Genomic DNA, 19,943 nt, shown 5'->3' on the forward strand with positions numbered 1-19,943 from the left:
ACAATCTAATGAGTTTGGAAAGAATACGTTCTTAGAAGGGCTGCTGACAAGCTCACATTTTTTAACCAACAGAACTGAAGCTGTGCTTCTTGGTTGTTTTTGTAGTAGTGAGGCATGAGCCTGGGACTGAGTAAAGAATGAGCATCTAAAATCAAGATAGTAGATCTTTAATTTTCTGGTTTAGCTTTTTTTTTCTATTTTGAATGAAATTTTATCATATTAAGCTTATGAAATATAAACTATTAATCTTATAGACTGTGATAGTATCAGTACCTAGTTGGTACCAGTTATAATTAAGGTAGAACACTTCTATCCTTTCTTAAAATTTGTAGCAGTTTGGTTTGGAGAAGAGCAGTTTCTAGCAGCATTTCTGGTTTTATGTGTAGCAGTTGATTTATCTTAGAAAGATTGAAAGGAAATGATGAAATAGAAACGTGCTTCTTCGAGGTAGCTGAAGAGAGAGAGAAAGAGGAACATCATTTAGCATTTATGGATAAAGGTTGGTGACCCTCTGCTGTTCAGTTGTTTAGAAACTGTTTCAAACTTTGTTATGCTTATGAATTTGTTTAATCTAACTTCAAAATGGGGTTGTAATGAAAAAGAATCATTGAAAAGTAACCTGAAACCCTTACAAGGCACATGTAAAGATCTTGGAAGCTATAATGGATATTCTATGTTATGAATGTTTGTGTGAGGTTTTTCCTTCAAATTTTTATTCCCTTCATTTATTTTCACCTTTTTGTCCATCTGTTTCATTTTCCCTTAGATTTCTATTGGATACTATTTTTCCCTAATCCATTCTGTTTCATTCTTCTTTCCTTTGCTATCTCTGTAACAACATAATTTGGATGAGAATTTATCTGGGAATATCAGTTCACTGAAATTAAAGTATGATTTCTTAAGAAATAGCTCAGTGCTCGGTAATTTTTCTTTTTTAAATCTTATTGAGAGGAAACCAACATTGCTTTTTTTTCTCTCAGCCTTCTCTACATTGTCTGTGATCCTCATACTACTGAATATGCCAAACATTGACTTTGTGTTTTGGTGACCGTTTTGGGTTTTTTTTGGGTGGGGTATTTGTTCCATCTCCTGGTTCGTGCCCTGTTTTCATCCATGCTACATTGTGACAGTTAATCTTTCTAATATTTACACCTATTGGGAAAGTTATAAGGATTAGTTCTTCACTGGAGGAACCTCAACTGAACTGTGCCATAGAATGTGAAAACTGTTCTTTAACTAAAGATTGTGTGCTGCTCTTGACTGGTCTGTGCATGCACGTGCAACACCTTTCCACATGTAGAGCTAAATACTCTTAAAATATAGACCCTTTAATGGTGTAACTCTAACAATGTTCACTCAGTGTTCGTAATTTATTCCATGTAAACACATATAGATCACTCCAAATTCCCTTCAGGATAACCACAGCTTGGTAAGCATTTACTTGCTACAGCAATGATTTTACAGCATGTTTACTCAAATGAAACAATATTGGCATTTGTATTAAGAGTGTCATTATAAACTATATATATAAACTATTATAAACATTAAAATTGCTAATCATGCTAATGTTGAGAATCATTGATAGATAACTGTTCAGTCATTAAAATATTTGAAAAGGTATTTTTGGCCTCAATATAAAAATGTTGCAGTATTATATGTGGGTTTGTATTTTTGCCTCCAGAGGGTTAAGAAATTTCTTCCATCATGCTTCATCTCTTTGGGGACTTATTTTTTAAAAAAACCAACACACCAAACCAAAACCAAACCCACCTATCCCCTTAAACAACCAAAAAAAACTCCACGAAATGACCCAACAAAAAACCCCAAGCATTTGTATACAATTTCTTCACGCTGATATCATCCGTGTATATCCACTAATATGTCATATGCCTTAAATCATGTGGATTTAAGGTCATTACTAGCTTGAGTTTTCTGTAGTTCTCCCAGATTTCTCACAGCCTCCTTCATAATGGTGTTGAGATGTTTAAAGCAAATTGTGGTTAAGGACTGTTACATTAGAAAATCCAGCATATTTGTGTGTTGTCTACATTCAGTGTGTCAAAATTTTAATTTTGTTATTAGATTTGTGAGGGTGAAGCATGTTATGTGCATGCATATTTGTTTCTACCTCTTCAAGGAAAAATACATGTCAGTAGATTGTTTATTTTTTTGTTCTGTAGAGAATGTTGCTGAAATGTATGTAACTTCTTTTTTAATGAAAAAATGTGACAACTGAAATCTTAATGAATAAATCAAGAAAGTATCAATCAGTACTTTTTATTTCTGATCTGCTCTCCTTACCAGATGTTTCTACTATTAGTCACCTTGTGCTTCTCTAGCTGTTTCTTAGATGGGGGATAAATCTTAGTTTAAATTTATTTCACAGAGACAAAAATGTAATTGCAACACATTGGGATCGATACAAACTATATAAGAAGTCATGAATTATTTTTCTAGCCCACTAGGTACTAATATCTAGGAACTGGTACCTCATGAAATACTAGAATAATTTTTCTTCCGATGAGTAAGTAAATATATCACCACAGAAAGAAAAACATGTTTCTCTTTTCTCTGTATTCATTTGTGCATGAAGAATTTTTTTTGACCCTTTCAGTTTTTCCCCTCTCAAGTTCATCAGTCATGATCTTTTGTACTAGATGTGCACTGAGTAGCAATGCAACTATGATTTTAATATAAAGGAATCAACACCTGCAGAATTGCATTGAATCAGAGCAGTCATTTTAAGTGAAACGCCCTTTTCTTAAGAAATTAGGAGTAGATTTGTAAAATACCTTCAGTAGGTCACTAACGTGCTAAAGATGGACTTCTGAGACCATTCAAATGTTTAAGAACCCACTTCAGTTGCTGCGAGACTTCCCCCTCAGAATAGTTAGTTTGTGCTACTTCTTTTTTAAAATTCTAAATGAAAAAAAAAAAAGGTAAATTAATGTTTGATAGCCTTTCAAACTGTTTTTACTGCTGCTCATACAGTGCAGGAGCAGTAGGAACAATTCCATAAAACTTCACAGTTGTATCAGAAATATTTTTCCATGTCTTCCTTTCACGTAGCTTGTTGTGATGCATCATTAGCTGTTGTGTTCTTTGACCCACGCGTGTGTGTGCAGGAAGGTGAACTGGTACATTTTTCAGTTCTGGTTTGATTTGCAAGAGGTTGGAATGATTTCAGTTCGATTACAGTTTAAGTCACAAAGGTTTGCTAAGACCAGCTGGGTTTACATGGTACAAGATTCAGTCAAATGATGGTGATGTACACGAAGCACAGGGCTTTGGGAATGTGGACTTCATCTTCTATCTCTTGCTTTTCTGTATCAGCCTGGGCATCAGTAGCATTTTCAGTTTTTCATCAAATCTTTGAGATCTGTAACGCTGCACTAAGGAAAAAGGTGTGAAAAACTTTCCCACTGGGTTCTGCAGGAAGATGCAGAAGCCCAGCAGAGGATTGAGGGTTTAGAGAGGCTTTTGTTCTCCCAGGGATAAGCAATGCGATGAGACAGAGATGTGGAAGGAAAGGCTGTGACATTGCAGACTTTGGTGAACAGAAATGTTTCCTGTAATCAATAAGGCTCGGCCTTAAACTGTCAGGTTTTTGTTAAACCATTTATTCTGAATTAGCAACCAGAAATATTTTCCTTGACTCAGTTTCCATTATAGTTCAAATTATATAACAGTCAATATCGATTCCGATTCCAATTTGATTTATATCCAAGGACTTGATAAAAGTGCATAGAGTGCTGAAAAGGAAGCAATCGTGTGCACGGCTGTCCACTCTGCATGTCATTAACGAGACCCTGTAGCTCACTTAGTTAATGATACAAAATATTTGAAAATATACGTGTGCCAGTGTCTGATAGAGCAAAGTAATATATTGAGTATTCTGTGACAGATTATTCTTTGATTAATTTTGAATTGTACATGTATGAATACTCAGGTAGATTAAATGAAATTTAGAAAGCTACTCCTGCAGTTAAAATATTTGGAACTGTAAAGAATCCTAAATAAAACCTTAGAAAGGATATAATGTCTTTTCACAAGAGAATGTCTGCAGCAAACATCTGTATGAATTAAATTTTCAAGTAGCTGTGTTTTAGTGCAAACCCTTTTTTTCCTTCAGATGATAGTGGTAAGGAACACTACTACAGGGAGCTCTGAATATTATTAAGAGGAAAAAATACTACCCAAGTACTGTCATTCTTGTAGTGAAAAAAATCTTGTAATTATGCTCCATGTTAAGGTAGCATGTACAACACTTCAAAGCTGCTACGTAAACAAACCTAATCTCTATTTGTCTAATCTTTTATATTTGATGTGTTATTTAGCAATTCCTTTTTATTTCAGTTGCATGCAACCAAATGTATTATTAGGAAATATTTGCTATTTTAAAAAGATTTTAAAAGAGCTCCTATGTGCAAAATAAGGTCCAATGTGAAGGCAACTTTATTTTGTGTTCTTCCGGGAATCAGTATCAGAATGGGAGCTGCAGGGTGTTAAGCACTAGTGGAAAAAATGACGTTAGTTATTTATTTATCAGCAATTGAGCTGTTTTGAGAGTTTTGTACCACCAATCATGGATGCTGAGGGTTTAAAAATCTTGGGTTTTTTTGTTTGTTTGTTTTTTGTTTTTTAAATCTGGATCATTCATTTCTGTTCTGTGAAGTATCACAGCAGATATCATGTGGTGACAATGAATTACACAGTTCTTAAATGATCCTTCTTGTTACACTGGAAGAAATACTTGCATTTAAAGATGTTATCTATTATTTCAAAAATATACCTTTTCTCTTTTCAGCGTCTTGTTGAAGCTGCAGAAGATGCTTACCTGAAACATGAGTTTGATGCTGACTTGCAGGTAATTAGTAATTACTTTCTTAAATATTTGTCATCAGAGTATACTAAACAGTTTATACAATAGCTTATTTGAAGAACTGCTGTAGAAAGCCAAGCATGTGAGTAACAGAAGGACGCTGATTACAGAAAACAGAATTAATGAAGGCTCGCTTAGTATTTTGACAGGTTACATGTTTCGTGTTTGTGTGTTGGGAGACCAAGCAGGTGGATTTTACTCTTTTAGAGATTTCATTTAAATTCCCTGCATGTCTGCTTAGGTCAAGATTTTTAAACACAGTAATTAGCAGTATGTTTCATCGTTGCAGTGTACTGGCAAGGAGTTGTTCTACAGAGAGTTGAATTTGCAGATGGGGTGGGACCCACAGGGATGGGATTAGCATGACCTTGATTTGTGCAAATGGTTTCTGTTTGGATCCGAGTCTATGAGACACCATTTTTTCTCTTACCTAGAAGCCCTTAGAGCCATACCATTATTGTCTCAAAATGTTGCCTTTAGGAATAACACAGGAGGGAAAAGTGCTGTGGCAGCTCACAGTTAAAAATGTTTAAAAGAAAAGCCTTTGCTTAAATAAGACACATAATTAAAAAAAGCAGGTTAATTTAGAAACCAAGTAATCTCACCCAGAATGGAAAGTTTAAAAGAAAGTGTTACTCAAGATTTAAATGACTACGTACCTCCTTACCTGTAATGAATTCTTAAATCCTTGGTTTCTTGAATGCCATATTAGGTGGAGTTTTGTTTACTTTGTCTATCTAGACTTAATTTTAAAAACTTCTGTGAATATTTCCCATACGTCCATTAAATTTTGAGCTTGAGCATTAAGGGAAATTGAGACTTTTTCTGTAGACTTTTCCCCATACGTAAATCTAAGAGATACACAGATCTACAAGTTCTATTTTCAAATTTTACTATGGTTACTTCAAGTAATCATAAAACATTTTATTGTATTAAAAATATGATGCAAATTACTGATTTCTGTGCAGAAAGGAAAAAAAAATGAGTGAACTTTTCAGACTAAGGATAAAAAAATGAGGTTAGAAGGATACGATACTGAGATCTGTCAGCCTGTGCTGGAGTAAGGATAAAACAAGCTCACTGAAAGTGATAATTCATGTTGTTGTTGTATTCAATGAATGCTGGCTTCTGTATTCAAATGCTTTAGAGTTCTATTACATTCCAGCCCTGCAGAGGTGTACTGCATTTTATTTTTTTGAACTTTAAGCCTTGGAGAAATAGGAGTTATTGTCTGAATAAATCAGAAACACACTTTATAGAAGATTTTTTAGAGGTCTACAGTAAGTGCTTTTTCACTGCAGGATAGTTTTCACTTTGACAAAGTCCTTCATTTGCAGAGGCTTTGAAGATATTAACACTTTGAGGAAGCCAGTTAAAAGGCATTTGTGTCAGCAGCATTAACAGGACAATCAAATCTTTGTGTAGAGCTCTGTTGTTTATTACTGTCATGGTCCATTAAAGCTAATCAATTGTTAATCTTGGTTTCAGCGACCCCTTTGCAACCCTTGCTGGGTGATTGTTGTTCTTTATCAAAAATCTCATAATACCATCTGCTCAATATAAAATAATGGCCAGAATGATTTGATAGTGTACATTCAAGTGGAGGGGGACAGAAGGCGTATATAATAGACAGTGTATATAATTCTGCTATCAAAGAGGAATTTTTTGGCATTTGTATTTCCTTGGCTGATGTGTGGAAGACAGGATTAAATGCTTTGAATTAGTGGTATGTGACGCAGCACCGATCTGCGTTCTTTGTGCTCAGATATTCTGGAAATTCAGAAAGCACATAAAGAAAGTGCTTTTATGCTTTTTATTGGTCCAACATCACCTTCTATGTCTTGAGAAACAGTATAGATAATATTGTGTCAGTACATAAAAATGATATAAGGGAGAAATAAAATTTTATTAATATTTTTATTGACTGAAAAAACACCAATTTAATGAAAATATTAACTGGAAGTTCATCTTTTAGACTTCCGGTATTCTTTTCAGCGGTCCTGAAACTTATTATTTGGTTATGCTAGACCCGATCCCTTCTGGGCATTTTTCTTAGTAACATCATTAGTTTTGACCTTAGTTATTCTATAGGTATTCTAATCAATATGCTGTAATGCTGTATAATGGTCTAAGCACTCAACTGTCTATCCCTGGACTGAATCTACTGGCACCTCCAATAAAATCCTTGTAGTTATAAACATAAATAAAATTCCTGGTGACTTGAAAGAAATCAATCAAAATGGGTGATATGATGTTTAACTCATCAGCATTATATATTGCATTTTTGAGTAATGGCCAAACTAAGAATTGGTGAGAGCTGACTCTAAAGATTTACCCTGCAGTATTTGGGCTTTGGGAAATTCTTTTTTCCTGGTAGGGATGTGAACCAAGAGCTGAAGCTTTAGCAAGTTAGAGGAAGTGATCTTCTAAATGTTATTTATACTTGAAACTTTAACTCAATCCAGGATTTTCAGCAAGTTGCCCTGTCACAATATTTCTATAGTCTTAAAGGATCGGTAATCTTGCTTTATATGGGGCATTGTCTCTGTGCTTGCCTGTGTTTAAAATGAAGTAATTCCTCCTGATATTGTGGTTTTGACATGATGAAAAAAACAATACAGGGGCCAACTGCCAAGTACAGACCCAGCAAGAGTATTAGATGTTATGGGTTTCAAAGAGATTCTTAAACTGCCTTTTAGTTTTGTTGACTTAATTGTTTGCCAGAGAAAAATTTTGGGGAAAAGATTAAAAAGAGGGTAACATCTTCTGTTAGGAGGTGATCTATTAAAAAGAAATTTAAAATCATTTATTAACATTGCTGTTAACTGAAATTTAGCTTCCTGATCATTTATTTCCTTTGTGCTTGAGTATGCGTTTCCTAAAGTACTGACTGCCCTGGTATGATTCATAGAATATAGCCCCTGTAAGAGACTCTGAAATACAAAACTCTTCTCTGGATCTGTCATATACCTAAGGCTTCATTGCATATGCATCCCATGCAACAATATAGGTTGGGAGGCTTTCTCCTCCCACCACATTTCCTCAGACCAGTAGAAAGTCAACAGATTTTGTTGCGTTAAAATGCACTGATGTGATGCCCAGCTGCTGCTCTTCTCATGCAGTTACTAGCAAGGTAGCAAAGCACACCTAAACTGCCAGCATGTGGTCTGTGTTGGCACCTGAATCCTCTACAATATCGTACTATTTATGTGGTTGTGTCCGAGCTCTTAGAATAGAAATGCATTGAGTGTTGTTACCATCTGAACAGATTGAGAAGAAGATCTGTTATACTGTTGCATTAATTCTAGTTTTCAATAATCTCGGGAGGTGGATGCTCAGCAGTGGAACTGATGCTGGAGTTTTCAACGGATCAGTAAAAGTAACAGGCGCTTTTTTTCTTACAAACTCTAAAAAATAAAAATTTAGGATCAATAAAAATTCATAATGCTTGTTTCCTACCCAGTTTTCATACCTCTGACCCCGGTGGCAGGAGGAAGTCATACAAAGTTTTGTTATCACTACTAGTTCATTTGCTGAACAGTTTCATTATACACACACATTTGCAGGGTAGTTATTTTATTTTCTCTGCGTTAATTAAGTTCATTAGTTCACTCGCCTTATATTCCAGCTGAGTTTTCTCTGCTTGTGTGTGATGTGATAATAAAAAGCAAGGTTATTTCGGTTTTAATAGAATCAAGCCTAGTGCATAGCTGATGTCACCTGAATTACTAGATGTTTTCTTCACTTTCTGTATAAGATAGGAGAGGTTCAAGTGCCAATACTTTCAGATTGTTGAACTGATTTCAGTTTTATGTCACAAGACTAGAAGGGAATTAATCTAATAGTTTTTAGGAAAGGATTACTTTCTTTTAAGAATACTCTTAAAGTTAATTTAGTGGGATAAAAAAGGAATAATGGTATAAGGCTGCTTTTTATTATTTTTAACTTTTAATTTTTTAGATCTATAACATCTGGCTGAGTCTTAAGGAAGAGGTTTTCAAAATTATACCAGCGCTAGGTACCTGTCTGCCAGATTTTGCTGGCTGTTAATTCCTGATTGCATTTCATGACCTTGATAATCCCTTTCTTACTCTTGAGGTATATTTATTGGCTATAGAAAAATATCTTGTGAAATGAGCAGATGGATAGTTAAGGATTTTTCCAGTGGTTTACACAGGTGAAGAATGTACTTTTTCTATACATATTCAAAGATTTTTGAAAGTCTAAAAAAGGTGAGACTGCAAAGGTTTAAGGAGAAAGCCCAAATAGCAAAAGAGGGCTGAGGAACAGAATTAGTCCAGTTCATAAACTCTGTACCTTCTGGATCTAATACTTCACCTGTTAATATTACTATTAACTATTCCAATAGCTTATTGATGTCTTTCAAGGGGAGCTACCAGACTTCTAGTGATTTTGAAATTCAACTGCTAGATATAGAGCTTAAATATAGACATAAAATTGCTTCTACTTTTTTAAAAAAATTCTGACCTAGATGTTTATTTCGTATAATGATACCATGCAAAAATGTATAATGATGTTCTGTTAAATGCTTTGGTATTTAATTAAAATTTAATCACATAGATGATAATTACATTGATTTCAGTTACTGGAAAAAAGAAGGATAAAAGATAATTGAGAATAGCTGTTCTATATAAGCTCATTAAACTCCTATTATAACATGTGCATTACTTTCATGTTAGTGTTTTAGAAAAGTCTGTTTATGTATTTCTTATCTCGCTAATTTTGAATGACGCACATAGGAACTAGATTTACAGCCTATCGATATTAATATTTTTCTGGCTATTAGAATAATGTCCACAAGACTGAAGTAGACTGTTGAAGGGTTCTGAACATCCACAATGGAAAGGGAAGTCTGTTGGACTTCAAGCACTTAGAACCGATGCCCGAAATGACTTTCTGAAAAGCACATTTCAAATAGCAGTGGAACACCTGAAGTTTGATGTGGTTTGTGGATTATTTATCCCAGCTGCTTACTTTCTCGATCAGAAATCAATCTCTCTAAACTCCAAGCCTGAAAACCTAATATGAGATCTGGCATTCCAAATTCCTGTTTAGACTTTCTTTGAAATACTTTGCAGACCAAAGAGCTCTCAGCTATATTTGAATGGGATATGGACAATGTACCTGTAGCTTGTAAGAAGCCACAGGGAAGAGATCCTTAACCTGCACCAAACTAAACTGTTAATTTTGCCCTATGTAACTCTTGCAGAAGTAGCTAGAAAACCTGGAAACTTTATAGATTATTCTATTGTAAAATCTGCCTCTTGATCACTTTTCTGAGGTGTCTCACACAGGACTTTGGGACCTGCTGTCAAGGGGTTTGTCTTTGTGTTCCTCTTGCACTTGTGATCCTGCAGCAGGTTCATCTGTATGGTTATGTGCATCCAACTGAAAGCATAATTTGGATACAGGTCTGATGTAGAAATGCTGCCAGGATCTGTAGAAGTCTTGTTGTTACTGAGTGTTCTGGACAGTTCAAAGTTTTTGGCACTGATCAAAAGGTAAGGGAGATCAAGGAAAGACAGTAAGCACAGAATTCGGAATGCCGGTCAAAACCAACAGCAACAACAAAGCCCCAAACTTTTAAGATTTCCACTGCAGTTTGAGGGCTAAGAGGAAGGAAAAAGGGAATAGAAGCATGAGCATCTACTGAGTTAGTGAACTACGCGGCACAACAGAACACATTTAAATGCTAAAAGTATCTGTTAGAGTCTTTATTCAGTTTTAGTTTTTTCTTTTGTTTTCTTTCAGGAAATACTTGTATACTTTTTTCTGAAAAAAGAAAAGCTTCATTGCAGTTCTTAGTTTAGTATTCTTGTTGATTTATGTGAGCTCAGATTAAGGACTTCTCAAGTGCTTTAATACCAGAACTGCAACAAATTAACATCCAGATTTTTAGCTCTAAGGATAAACCCTTTCAGTGGAGACCACTTTAGCTTGTCTACTCTTTCCTATTTATTTGCTGAGGTTGGGAAAGTGAAAACTGAAATTACTATGGACCTATCGAGTTCAGATGTTACTGGTTAAGAATTCTCTAGAACTGATGCACTTTTAAGGTAACCTTCAGGGGAAGATTTCACATCGCTTTCTCTCTGCATATATGGCAGGGATTAAGTATCAGAAAGAGTGTACAGGGAAAGAGGGGCTGTGCACCTTTTGGGTTATTTTAATCTCCAAGTTTTATCTGTTTTCTGCCTCTGTGGTAAGTGAACAGAAAAAGAGAACAAGGTTTATGAAACCAGGAACGAAAAACCAGAAAAGGCTAGCAATATTTGAGTTCATCTTCTAAGGATAAACTTCTTCATTAGTTTTTTTCACTTTGCAGTTTTGTAGATTTTGGGTTTTTTTTGAGAAATGAGGGAAATTTTTGGCTTTTAAAAACAATTATGGTAAGTGTATAACTTCCATTACTTTTCCCCCTTCCACACATGTATCTTTCTAAGAATTTCTAGGTTCTTTTACTGCAAAAATATCACATGTAAATTACAAAACTATTCTATTTAATGTATGTTCATAACTTCTGTTTACAAGGAGTGAGTCTGATAGTGAAGCACAGAAATGTGTGGAGTTTAATTGTTTCAAAAGCAGAGATGCAGGAGTTGATTTTTCAGCTAATTCATAATTTTTCTGCTGTAAAAAATTGTTTGATGCCATTCTGCCTGTGTAAGGAAGCCATGAAAAAGAACAGTAACACTGTGCCTGTTTAGTTGACTGGTTATTCTATCCATCTGTGGGGCTCGACAGCAAAGGAACTGGCAGATGTGATCTGAATTTGCTACTGCAAATAACGTGCTCTGCTTCTGAGAAAGTTTGGCATAGGGTTCTGGAGATTCATTCTTCTGACTGCACTTATAGGACTCATCCTTTTGGTACCCTTAACAGGTTAGTCTCATTAAAGAGCTATCAGAAGTAGTTTCAGACAGTTCTGGATTTATTCCTGCCTATATTTCTTGTGATAGCAATCGCTATCTGAAGCATGTACTGATGAACACACTATAAATTCAGTTCTACCCATCGAACATGGACACAGTGCTTTTTGCCTGGTGATATCTGCTGTAAATAATTACAGAAATTTGAAACCTAGAATTGTCGAAGAACTGTATTACTGATCAGATAATTTTGTCTTCCTGAGATTTTTCCTTTTATGTTTATTTGTCCCTTTATTATGTTTGCCTGCTACCAGAAATGAGAAGGAAATAGCTTTCTCATCCCATGTATTGAATTGTCGAAGTGAATTGTCGAAGAACTGTATTACTGATCAGATAATTTTGTCTTCCTGAGATTTTTCCTTTTATGTTTATTTGTCCCTTTATTATGTTTGCCTGCTACCAGAAATGAGAAGGAAATAGCTTTCTCATCCCATGAGGGTTTTCAAAATTTCAAGTTTTCCCGATTAAACATTGAGATACTCCAAAGCTTTTCCTGAGCAGGAGAAGCCTCCACTTTGGAATAACTCATAATCAAATAGGTGGAGCTCTCAGGATATGAGACCCTGTTCAAGTTGCTTCTCTAGTGAATATTAAATTATTTATGTGATGTGAAACAACTGCAGCAGAAGAGTTTGTGAGACACTCGGCTCAGAAAAGCCTGATGAATGGGGCAGTTGCTTTGGATCTCAGAGGCCCTAGTCTGAGTTTCTGTTCTCGTTGATTCAGAGGATGGATTTGAACTGCAGTATAAGACTTTTCCTCTCTGGCACAATTCTGCAAAAAAGGAATGTATTTTCCAAAACTTAGAAGAGTCACAGGTCAGATCTAACAGCAATAACAAGATGGAACAGAAATTATTTACATACGTATAATACATATATACAGCTTTTCCTTTCCCATGCTCAAATCATGAAGTATTTCCAGGTTGCTTTTTTTAATGCTCTCCGTAAGCATCTTATAAAAATTAGAGACATGTTCAAAAGAAAGAAAACCTGAGATTCTTGCATATTCATATAAATTCACAGGTTAAGGTTATAACTAAAACAGAAATTCTCATTAAAATAGTGATAAAACTTGGTGTTTGCAACACAGAATTCTTTCTTTTGTTGTTTTTCTAAGGCAATTCTTTAACTTATTCCAGTAGAACAGAGAGAGGAATAAGTTAGGATAATGTTAAGATAGAGGCATAATAATGCCCCAGAAGGAGCCAGTCATATGAAAACAGATACACTCACTTTCAAGCAGGAAAAAAAAGAAAGAAATGAACAAAAAAGAGAGACATTGTGAAATGAACTTTTAGCAGAAAATCAATAATAATACTTAATGCTGCAGCCTTATAATTAGATTGAGATTTGTCATGTCAAGCTGAGAGCTAGTCTAAGTTTGCAAGAACTTCACTTCAGGCTTCAAAAAAAAAGTCCTGTTTCAAAATGTGTAGTGTTCCTTCCAAAACCGCTCCAACAAGAATAGCCTCTGCCAATGTGATTGCCTTTCCACATGGTCAAAATAGCATGTGATCCAAGTGTGCCAGAACTTATAATTGAGAAGTTGGCGACTTTCCCTGTGTTTCAAAGCAGACTGGCATTAGGGAAGGTGAGCAGTTCCTGGAGGCGAGGTCCACTGGTCTGGGCAGGGATGTAAACGTGGTCAGGACAAGTTAAATGAAGCAAAGGGAAACTGAGGTTTGTGAAAGGAAGAGTGTGGAGGATTCAGAAGAAAGCAGACACAGTGCAGTAAAAGGTTAGGTGTCAGAAGACTGTAAAGTGCAGGAGAGGAGGCTGAAGGAGAAATAACGAAATAATATGTAAAGGCAAAGTCGTGAAGTGTTAATATCTTTGTGATTCAAGAGTACTGACAGTAATCTTTTTGCAAGTCTCTCTAAAGCCTTTACCTTTGCTTACAGTGAGGCTAAAATGGAGAAACCATTTTCAGCTCCTTCCTTTTTTTTTTTTTTTTTTTTTTAAAAAAGGCAAAACCCTCTTTCTTCTATCCTCCTCTGTGTCACGTTAGGCAATTATATAAACAGTAAGAAGCTGCCTGACATAAGCTTCATTATAAAACAAAAGAAACCTTCAGTGAGAATAATAGTAGGTAACGTTCAAATACCATTTAAATATGGGTTTTAGAGAAGTTTGGCAAAACAAGTATGTGCAGGGAGTGAACGCTGCATAGGAGATGAGGAAAAATATCACAATGTTATTGAAAAACTTATGTTCCTTGAGATTGCCATAAACCTCAGAGAAACTTGTCTTATCATTGTCAGAGCAGACAAAGATGATGCGTTTAAAAACATGTCTCTAGTAGACATTTATGGAACTGTCAATTTCCAATTCTAACTAACCAAGGAAGCGGCTAAGGAGCCAGAAAAGAGGAGAAAGGACCACGCAAGATGAAGTTAGAGTTACCAATGCTTAATGTCTGGTGTATTGTGGTAGCAAGCAGGAATTTGGGATTAAAAATCACTTCGTGGCAGGCAATAGTTTGACTTGTCAAGACTTGTGGCCCAGAAATTAGTGATCATTGCTCTCTCAAAGGAAAAAAAAAAAAAGAAAAAAAAAAAAAGAGCTTGTCACCTTCTGAAAACACTCTGTAATTGGCTTTTAACTTTCTGCTGCTGCAGAAAAGGTCAGCTATTCAGTGGCTTGAGCTCTGAGCCCTGTGCTTTTTACCTGGAGAGCATCAGCCCTGCCCTCAGCACTGAGCAGTTTCACACTGGGAGTCAGATTTACCTGTATGCTCCTTTTAGTCCTGTCAAGATCTTGGTGGATGTTTTAACAAAACTCTCCTTGGTTTAAGCGATGCTGAAGGAAAGTGACAGTTCCAAGGATTTTGATCCTATCAAGATTCATTTTTTAAAACTCTGCTCTGGCTTATCTTTCCTTTATCTGTGGGTATTCTGTATGTATCAGACAGCACAAGGAGGAGGTGATGTACAGAGATTGTTGTTTTGTGATTTGTTAAGACTTCTACACCAACGATACACAGCACAGTCTATCATCAAAGCTGTGTGTTTGAGATGTGCATTTTTGCCAGAATCACAGCCTTTCTGAACTGTCTGGAAAGTATATTTTAAAGAATCTATTTGAAACATCTGTTTATTTCTGTATTTACTTGTAGGTACTTTGTATCTGCATTTAGTTTCTGATACGTGGAAAGGACGAGATGCTAAGGTGCTTAGAGGACCAGGCACTGCTGGAGTTAATGTTTTTATTTATAAGGCTCATTGGTCAATGATACTGAGCTCTCCTCCAGGAAAAAAAGATCCTTAATTCACTCTTGCAAAATTCAATGCCCTATTGTTCTCACTTTTCTGAAGTCAGTGTTTATAACATTGCTCTCCTTTCCCCTCTGAGGAATAATATAATTTATTGGAGCAGTTCATTCATAGTCTATGTGATATCTATCTTTTGGGACAGAGATACCTTTTGCATGATGTACATACTGTTAGCTTCAAACTCTTCCTGTTTGCTTTATGTGAAAGGGTTTGTAATCAGGAATATTTATGCATCCTGGTACCCAATTGTGCTGTGCTTGCTGTTTTCTGCTCTTCGTAGAAAATTAAACTTTTTTTTCTTTTTGGCTCACACCTACCTGAAAAGCAAAAGATTTTAGAATATTACCCTATGGATTTATGATTACTAGGCAGATAGCCAGTAATAAGCAGTGATATCTGATACTACAGCCCAGACATTCTCTGCTTTTTTCCACCTTTTTCCTATTATCTTTAGGTTTAATAAACTATAAATGGGAGAAATAAATGGCAGACCATCTTTTCTCTTTTTGTGCCTTTTTTTTTTTGGAGGTGCTTGGTGATGAGATTAAGTTAAAGGTCATACATTCTTCCAACCTGGTATTTAGGAATAGGCAAATTATTGAAAAGGGTGGAAGTAATCTAGGTTTATTCATTTTTGTGGGAGAGACGCTTTTTTGCTACACAACAATAATTTTAAATGGAAATAACAGTATCATAGATAAAGATTTAATGAATATATATGAGAAAGGCAAGATAGAAGTCACTGAGCAGTTCATAGCTTTAGATGAGGTCACATTTCTGACTTGTGTAGTATGAAAGTGAGTAAATCTTAGATGATCATAGTGGAAATATTTCCAGGGTATTGTACATACTGCTTGTTGTACGAAAAAGTTACTTTCTTGCCTTTAGCTTATAAGAAAGATACTGAGTGAAAGCCAGCTACACTGGTACCTTAGCATTTCAATTACATGTATTGTTTCTTTGTTTCTGAATCTCACGTAATTGCTGACTACAAAATTAAAATACCAAGCTCATTATTTCAATCCTAAGATACAACTTGCTTTAGACTTATGCTTTGTCTCTAATTGTAGTGTCTGTGTGTTGAGCTTCATTAACTTGAAACAGAAGGAGCCCCTGCTTTTGTGTTGAAGTTAATTAAAGCTGGTAATGATTATTGTCTGAAAATTTCCTGGGTTCAAGTAGGTTATTTTGCCTCTGCCTCTATTTTCACGCATCATTTCATCAATCATGTGGTTGGTCGATTCATAATATATAGTATTTGTCTGAATTCAGTGAACTATGGGATTTTTTTTTATCAGAAAAATACACCTGCATATTTGTTTAATGGTTAATTGAAAGCTCCTGCTTGTGAAATAGTCACTGGTGACTTTTAAACTCAGCTTTTTTGGAAATTATTTGAAAAAACAAAAGCAATTACTTTTCCATGAATAATAGGCAATGGCACAAAACACAATAGATAGATCAATGTCAAGGGCCATACTTAATGGCTTGAAGGTCTTAAAAAAAAAAATATTTCAGAATATGACAATTCTGTGATTATGTGTAAAAACTTCAGACTTAGATGTACAGTCTTCTACACTGTACATACTAGTACGGTTTTGACTGTGACTGATAGTATGAAATGATTATGTGTATTTATATGCATGTATAGTTTAGTACTCATGTTTTAATTTTCTTCAATGCTTTACATTTCAATCTTATGTATATTGCCTGATGTACACATCTTTATCACCGGTTTTGCGGGTCATGCTGTGGGAGATGTCTTGCTTAAAAAAACAAACAAACGAAAAACCCAACAAAAAACCTCCCCTGGTGAAAGATCATGTTCAATATCAGGCCCATGGGTACTGCAACAAAGTGCAATGGATAAATAGATAAACAGATGAAATAAAAAGTAGAGGATGCACTTGCCTGTGGGAAAAGCTTGGAAAAAGTGATGGCATGTTTCTTGAAAAGTCACATTGGCCAAGTTTAAATAAGTGTTTTGTTTGTGGTTCATTTAAAAGGAAAAAAAAAAAGGCGAAATTACAATAACACTATTTGCTTTAATGTTACATTTATGTGTTTCATTTTTCAGATTTAAGCTAACACCTATATAGCTAAAACTTTTGGGCTATTCAATTTAGGATATAAAAAAAGGACTTGAAATCATAATCTGTGACCAGTTAGATTTTTGAAATGAGGAGCATGTGTTCAGAGAAGTATTACTGTGGATCCAAAATGTGTCTATCAAAGATGTTAGTGAAAGATTTAATCGATATTCCGTGCCTGTGTGAAGCTCCTGCTGACAAATTCAGCTCAAGAGCTTTCAGCATCATATGTAAAACAGAATTTGGCAGCAAAGAAGAGTGGAGCTCTGTGTGTGTGTGTGTGTTGTGTTGGAGGGGACAGTGGAGGTTTTGGGTGTAGGGCTGGCAAAGGCCAGCTGGTTGGCAGTGAAGTGAGGAGATCTGGTAAAATTTGTAGGGCTTGTGGGAATTTATGCTGGGTTTGTGATTTTTGGAAAGGATGTGTGCAATTATGGTGAGGTAAAATGCTCTGGATGGAGGTCACCTGAGGTTGCAAAAGGCTGTGGTAGGTCTTGGGGGCTCCAAGGGCTTTCCAAGGCTTTCTCCCCAGCCCACCATCAGACTTTGCCACTGTAGCAGACTTCTGAACTGTTCTGCATAGTTTTCTTTCCTTTCTGTCACACTTCCCTTCTTGCCAGTGTGCCTGGCTCAAATTCTGGCCTCATGGCAGCAGCATCAGGGGGCTGTGGAGGCAGGTTGGGGATCTGCTCTGCAAAAGCGTGTGCTGCACTTAAACCATCTTCACTCTCTTGTCATTGGCAACATAGACAGCCTGCTGCCCTGGACATTTTTGCCTGTATTCAGCACAGTGCCTGGCTGTTGGTTGATCATATCTTCCATGCAGATCCTTCATAACAAGTTGTGTACTGTTTTTCCTGAGACCATGTATCACTTCATAACCCTGTAAATCTTTCCCTGACATAAGCATCGTTTCTTCTAATGCATTCATGTAGCAGCAGAGGATCCAGCTGTTTCCTGCAAACACTTAGGAAATTAATAGTCCCATGAAGTATCACTGTGTGTCACTGAGAAATGATGGAGGTAGGGATGTTCAAAGTTAAGTGCATGCCTCTCAGTGAAGGGGTAAATCCTATGTTGCCTTTTCAAAATTGTCCCTGTATTTACTGAAATTCCCGTACAGGTAAATGGTTATTGAAGTAGCTCTCTAGAGGTCAAGTGACTATTGTTCTCCTAGAAGGACCCAAATTTCCGGGCTTTAACTACCTGTAAAATGTCAATTTACGAAAAGAGTACTAAGGACGTGAAATGTAAGATGGTGTTGTTATGAAAAACTAGTAAATTTCTGTACCTACTATATTCCATCTCTTAGAATTGCAATTTTCTGCAGATTTTATGGGATCTTTATTCATTGGGATCTATTCCAGGTTACAGAATGGGAAATCTCTTAAAGATTAATCAAAATTCAGAAAATAAGAATGTGTAGTATGTGCTATAAAAATCCTTGAATCCCAACATATTTGTCAATTTTGGTCCAAGTTGTTCACCAAATTCCATAAAGCAGCAGCCTAGTTAGCATCTACAATTATCCCCATAGATAAATAGATTGTTATATTTTTAAAAATCCCTTGTGGTCTCTTGGTAAATACCTTGCTGCATATTTCTTCCAAATAATGACCCAGTCCTTGATCTCTCAACATACTAGTAACACCAGTGTTCTGGTTGAGTGGGAGTTGCTGGGCTTGTGGAGAAATGGAATGGTAATTAGGGAGATTCTGTAGAAAGAAAACAGTGAACAAGGTGGAGACAGAGCATTTTAAACAAGGACCTCTTGAAATAATGCAGGTTTTACATATTGCTCACTTTCACTTTGATTAAAAGGTAATAGTTTTCAATACCATTTGGGACTGGTTGGATTGAAAGCTGTTCAGCCTCAGTAGCTTTTTTTTTCCCACCCACCCCTAATGTTTCAAGAGTTGTTCTTTCCCTTCATCCTATCCCAGCACAGGTTTTTGCCTCACCTTCCTATTTTCCCGTTGTGTGTGAGAAGACAGAACTGGGAAGCGGGATTGTTGTCAAGTCCAAAGTGTTTCAGCTGATTTAGTATTGTCTTACAAGGGTGCCTGGTACCCGTGGTACCTGTGTAAACCATGAGTGATCCTGGTGTTTCAGGGTAAATCTGGGCAGAAACACAAAGCATTTACAGGATACAAAACTGCTTTATTTGTTGTCTTCCCCATTCTATTCAGACGGCAGTTCAGATCTGCTTTTGACTGATAAAGCATTTCTGCAGTGACAGATCCTCTGGAGCACATCTGAGGATGCGTCTGATGGTTTCATTAGCTTTTACCATGGTTGCCTGGCTTCTGGAGTGCACAAGAGCGCTCACCCTGTGCGCAGGCACCTCTCTGCCCTGACATTAACTTGGGAATTTGGTGAGCGCTGCTCCTCAGCCTGTGTGTAAGTGAACTCCAGAAGGACAGCATAAAAACTGTGTTTTTTGAATTGGACTTTATAGTGCCATAAACAGTGACATCATTGTATATACGCACAAATATATAATGATGAATACTGCAAATGCAATCTTGGATGTTGGCTGGAAAATACATGCTCCAGGCCCAGATTTAATAGGAACTTTCATATTCCATTCTTGGAATATAAAGCCAGAATTTCTGTCTATTTTGACTTTTGCATTAATAAAATGAGGTCAGGAAATCTGTTAAAGTTTATCTTTAAAAATGTTTTCAACCCAATCACCTTGTTTTAAAAATCATTTCCGTTTGTTATCTGCACACTTAAGTAGATTGTGT

At 36.0% G+C, this 19,943-nt stretch overlaps 1 protein-coding gene across 5 annotated transcripts in view; it reads left to right on the top strand.

Annotated features, from left to right (window-relative positions):
- CACNA2D3 (calcium channel, voltage-dependent, alpha 2/delta subunit 3) overlaps positions 1-19,943 on the top strand; it is a 476,829-nt gene that overhangs the window by 132,273 nt on the left and 324,613 nt on the right. For all 5 annotated transcript variants that reach the window (XR_001412184.1, XM_014943248.1, XM_014943246.1 and 2 more), the window contains exon 4: positions 4,808-4,867. Coding sequence is in view for 4 of the 5 variants with exons in the window: in XM_014943248.1 (XP_014798734.1) it covers positions 4,808-4,867 (60 nt within the window). In the remaining variant the exon portion in view is untranslated. The remainder of the gene's footprint in view (positions 1-4,807; positions 4,868-19,943) is intronic.

Source organism: Calidris pugnax, unplaced genomic scaffold (assembly GCF_001431845.1).
Source record: "Calidris pugnax isolate Ruff unplaced genomic scaffold, ASM143184v1 scaffold128, whole genome shotgun sequence".
NCBI classification, from domain to species: Eukaryota; Metazoa; Chordata; class Aves; order Charadriiformes; family Scolopacidae; genus Calidris; species Calidris pugnax.